At 32.7% G+C, this 4,118-nt stretch overlaps 1 protein-coding gene across 1 annotated transcript; it reads right to left on the bottom strand.

Annotated features, from left to right (window-relative positions):
• Positions 1-1,564: 1,564 nt before the first annotated feature.
• Positions 1,565-3,802, bottom strand: LOC111706340 (uncharacterized). The gene is made up of 2 exons (XM_023479190.1): positions 3,291-3,802; positions 1,565-2,843 (listed from the first exon to the last, which is right to left on the bottom strand). Exons 1-2 carry the CDS (start codon positions 3,682-3,684, stop codon positions 2,518-2,520), a joined length of 720 nt encoding a protein of 239 aa, XP_023334958.1. The 5' UTR covers positions 3,685-3,802; the 3' UTR covers positions 1,565-2,517.
• Positions 3,803-4,118: the final 316 nt, after the last annotated feature.

Genomic DNA, 4,118 nt, shown 5'->3' with positions numbered 1-4,118 from the left:
AATATCGTCTTCAAAATAAACACAAAAACCTTATGAGGAGTGGCTAGAGGGCAAAAGAGGGACATCCCTCCACCCGGACAATTTGGGGCGTAACTAAAGGGAGATGGCAGCTGCAACTTTTCACAGGAAACCTTTAGATACATTCTTTTAAAATATTTCGCATGCTGCCTTTATTTTATTTTATTATTTATTTTAATTAGTTAAAGAAGGGGGCCCTGCAGTGCCCACTGTCCCCCCCTTTGATAAATACGAAGGATGAATATTGAGTACAAGCAATGATGTTCCAAGCTCTGGCCTTGGAGCGTTCCAAGGCTTCTGGTATTCCAGGTAGTGATTCTCATGTTATGTCACGTTTGCTTCTGATAATTAATTTGGCTGTTTTATTCAATAAGTTGTGTTTTATTTATTATGCGTGAGGATTTGAGGGAATTAGTGTCTGGATTCAAGGTATATTTGCTGGAGGATTTGAGGGAATTAGTGTCTGGATTGAAGGTATATTTGCTGAAGGATTTAAGGGTTAATGTTTAGAGGAAATAGAAATAAAGGAATAAAGAAATAGGGGTTCAGGAGGATTTGTATACTTCTTTCAGAAGTTGTAGTTAGGAAGATAGGTTTAAAAAGTACGCAGGCTCTCAAATTCTGAAATTTTAGAGTTTCTATATTTTAGGTTTTACTAGTTTTAAGGATCAAAAATAGAAAATTGAATAGAAGATTAAATACAAAAGAGAAATTCATGGTTTAATGTTGTAAAAATATTGTAATTCTCAAAATAAACTGGCATAATAGCAAAGAGAGGGAAAAAAGTTTTAAAAAATATCCAGGTAAAAAAACAAGAATAATCCCACTATTATAGAGAAACACAAATATTTATTATTCAGATAGAAAAACAGGAATAACTCCACTATTATAGAGAAAATAATCAATATTCAGATAGAAAAACAGGAATAACTCCACTATTATAGAGAACCACAAATATTCAATATTCAGATATAAAAACAGGAATAACTCCACTATTATAGAGAACCACAAATAATCAATATTCAGATAGAAAAACAGGAATAACTCCACTATTATAGAGAACCACAAATATTCAATATTCAGATATAAAAACAGGAATAACTCCACTATTATAGAGAACCACAAATATTCAATATTTAGATAGAAAAACAGGAATAACTACACTATTATAGAGAACCATAATATCACATTTAAAAATAACAAGGGCTCACCGATTAATAACATTATAATTTCCAATAAATGAATAATACTAATACATTAGGCGATTTTCGACACTGAAAAAAAAGAGAAATTCAATAGGAATGTCTTTGCCACAAAACTTACATTTTTTCATCCAATATATTTCATAATTTTAAATATTAAAGGTCTACGACATTGTGTTGTAAAGATATAGGGAATAGAAAATCAGAGTTTGTGGCAAATACTCAATTCCTTTGCGTATTTCTTCAAAGAGAATCATTAATTCTACAATATTTTTTACAGTTACAAATACTCGCAGCACTCCCTATATCTTTGCAAAATAATGGTGTAAGCCCTTGATATTTAAAATTATACTGTCAGATATCACAGAATTCAAAGTTTAAAGTTTTTAAGACAACATTTAGCTTACAACTTGTTTTTACAGCTGGGGCTGGATTTCCGAACATTCCTGGAAAATATGAAAATGTCGTCTTCATTATCAAAAATCCTCGAAACAGGAATAATGGTTTTCAAAAGTAACTCTCGGATCATAAAAAAAGATATCATGCATGATATCTTATGATTTTAAAAGTGCAAGCATTTAATGGTCACAAAGGTATGGAGAAGTTTAGGTTCAACTATGAAATGCACAAGAGGAAGCTGAAATCCCATCAGCATCGTCAGTAAATCATATCTATACTTAGAGGGCAGAATATACAGCAAACATCCATACTGAAGAATATTCAAGTTTTTCTTCAGATCTTTTAGAGTAGGTTCATTATGTTCAGAATATGCATGGAGGTCATTTTTGAGTTGTCCTTTCACAATATCCAGAAAATTGGTGTGATTTTCAAGAACAAAGATAAATTTTGAATGTTTTCTTTTTTCAGCTCAGTTAGAACTTTTCTGTAGAGGGATGAATCCTCCAAGGTACCTTTTATCACGAGAAGTCCAGGTTCAGGTTCTGAAAAGGATTTAATGAGACCTTCTGGCAAATTATTTGCCAAGTGCACTGAAGCTCTCATCGACTGTAATCCTAAGTCTTGTGATGAATCACAAAAGGCAAGAACTGTGGTGGATTCTGCACCCCGTAGATTTTCATATCTAGTCAAGAAACAACCCTCGTCAGCACCAAGAAAGTCAGTTAGATTTGCTGAATGCTCTTTTTTACAATATTCAAACAATGGAATGTTTCTTGCTCTTAACTCTGTCGTAAATGTCTTGAAGTCAAAATTAACTTCTGGGTAAATGCATACAAACTTCTTACTTGAAACCAGTTCAAGTGCTTGACTATAGAATCCAAGGTCTTCAAGTTCTAATTCAAGTTTTGTCGGTTGAGGTCCTAAAATTGTGAAAAGTCTTGCCTCTGAATGATTCTTGGTTTATATTATAGATGTTTGCTGTGTTTCTCATAACATTCTTAAGGTATATTGTGGAAACCCCACAATGTTGGAATGCTTTTACATCACAATTTGGATGAAGAGATATTATCAAGGTTTTGATTTCTGGACAGTGATTATCATTTAGATTTATCACAACATTTCTAAGAATTTCCTCATTCATATGATTTTCTGATGTATCTTCCCATTCCCTTTTGATCATTCCATCTCCAAACTCATCACAAAACACTGATGTCACTCCGTCTTCTAAATAATTCAAATTTACCTTTTGCTAGCTTTAATTTCTTATAGCTGATATTACAGCTAAAGGAGGATAACTTTTCTTATTGTAGACAAAAGTTAAACATCCTTGAAATAGTTTAACCTTCTCAATATTTTAACATGAAAAAAGAGAGATCTGATCTGGAACCATTAAAAGAATGGATGAAACTGAAATCAAACAATTCAAATATATACAGTCTGTCTCAAAGAGGATTTATAATTGAGGTTTTATCCTTATTCAAACTTGGAAAGTTGAACTCAAATTTCTGAACTCTTGGCTAGTATTAGAGAATGCTAAGAGTTCCATTATAACCAAATTAAGCTTTAATTATTTATTAAAAAGTTCAAAAGATCTGTTTGACTTGAAACATTTGCCCAATCTTCTTTGAACTAATGATTTTGTTTAATAATCACTAAGTGGCAGATTATTACCTTGGCTTAAATTCTTGATAAACTGTTGAAGATTTAAATAAAACCCCTCCTCAGTCACAGGAGTGCCCATTTTCTCACAAATTTCCTGTGCACTGTAAAACTTCCATTGAACATCAATTCCATTGGCTTGTCTAAGATTGTTTACCAATTTATCAAAATGCTCTCTCATGATAATGTTATAAATTGGAGGAACAAATTTGTCACTGTAATTATAAAGCGGCAATAAGCAGGATATAAATATGCCACGATGATTATCTCCACCTTTGTTTAATATTAGTCTTTTCATTTTCTCTAGGACAATCCAAGTTTTCCCAGAACCATATTCACCCGTCACAATGCATCTTGAAACATCACTGAATAAGACTTCTGCTTGCTCTTCATTCCAGAATAGCATGCTCTCCACAGAACTAACAGCTTTTTCCTTTAGATTTTTGAATGATGGCTTGATAACTGTAAGATCACTTTCAGCTCCAGTTCCAATAGCATTAGCATCAGTCAATGAGGTCCAAGGGAGCAAGAGTTAATGTTTCATCAGCTTTAGCACAGTATGCTGATGCTATAAGAAACTTAACTAGATTTGCATATGAATCTCCAATTTCATATTTAGGATCCAGTGGACTTGTTATAATGTTCTCAATGCTTTCTTTCATCTCCATCTCCATTTTTGTCAGGATAAAGCCATCAGGATGGTTTTTAAGGAAAGTGGTTGCCCCCTTTACCTATAAAAGTAATAATTTGTTAAGGTGTACGGTCAACATATTTTCAGTTCTTTTTTACTTTAAACATGCATGTGGAAATTAGAATTGAGCTGGCAGGAATGCCAAGAAC

The sequence above is a fragment of the Eurytemora carolleeae genome, unplaced genomic scaffold (assembly GCF_000591075.1).
Source record: "Eurytemora carolleeae unplaced genomic scaffold, Eaff_2.0 scaffold726, whole genome shotgun sequence".
NCBI classification, from domain to species: domain Eukaryota; kingdom Metazoa; phylum Arthropoda; class Copepoda; order Calanoida; family Temoridae; genus Eurytemora; species Eurytemora carolleeae.
The sequence above is the reverse complement of the archived record's forward strand: the minus strand, read 5'-3'. Positions and strand labels throughout refer to the sequence as shown.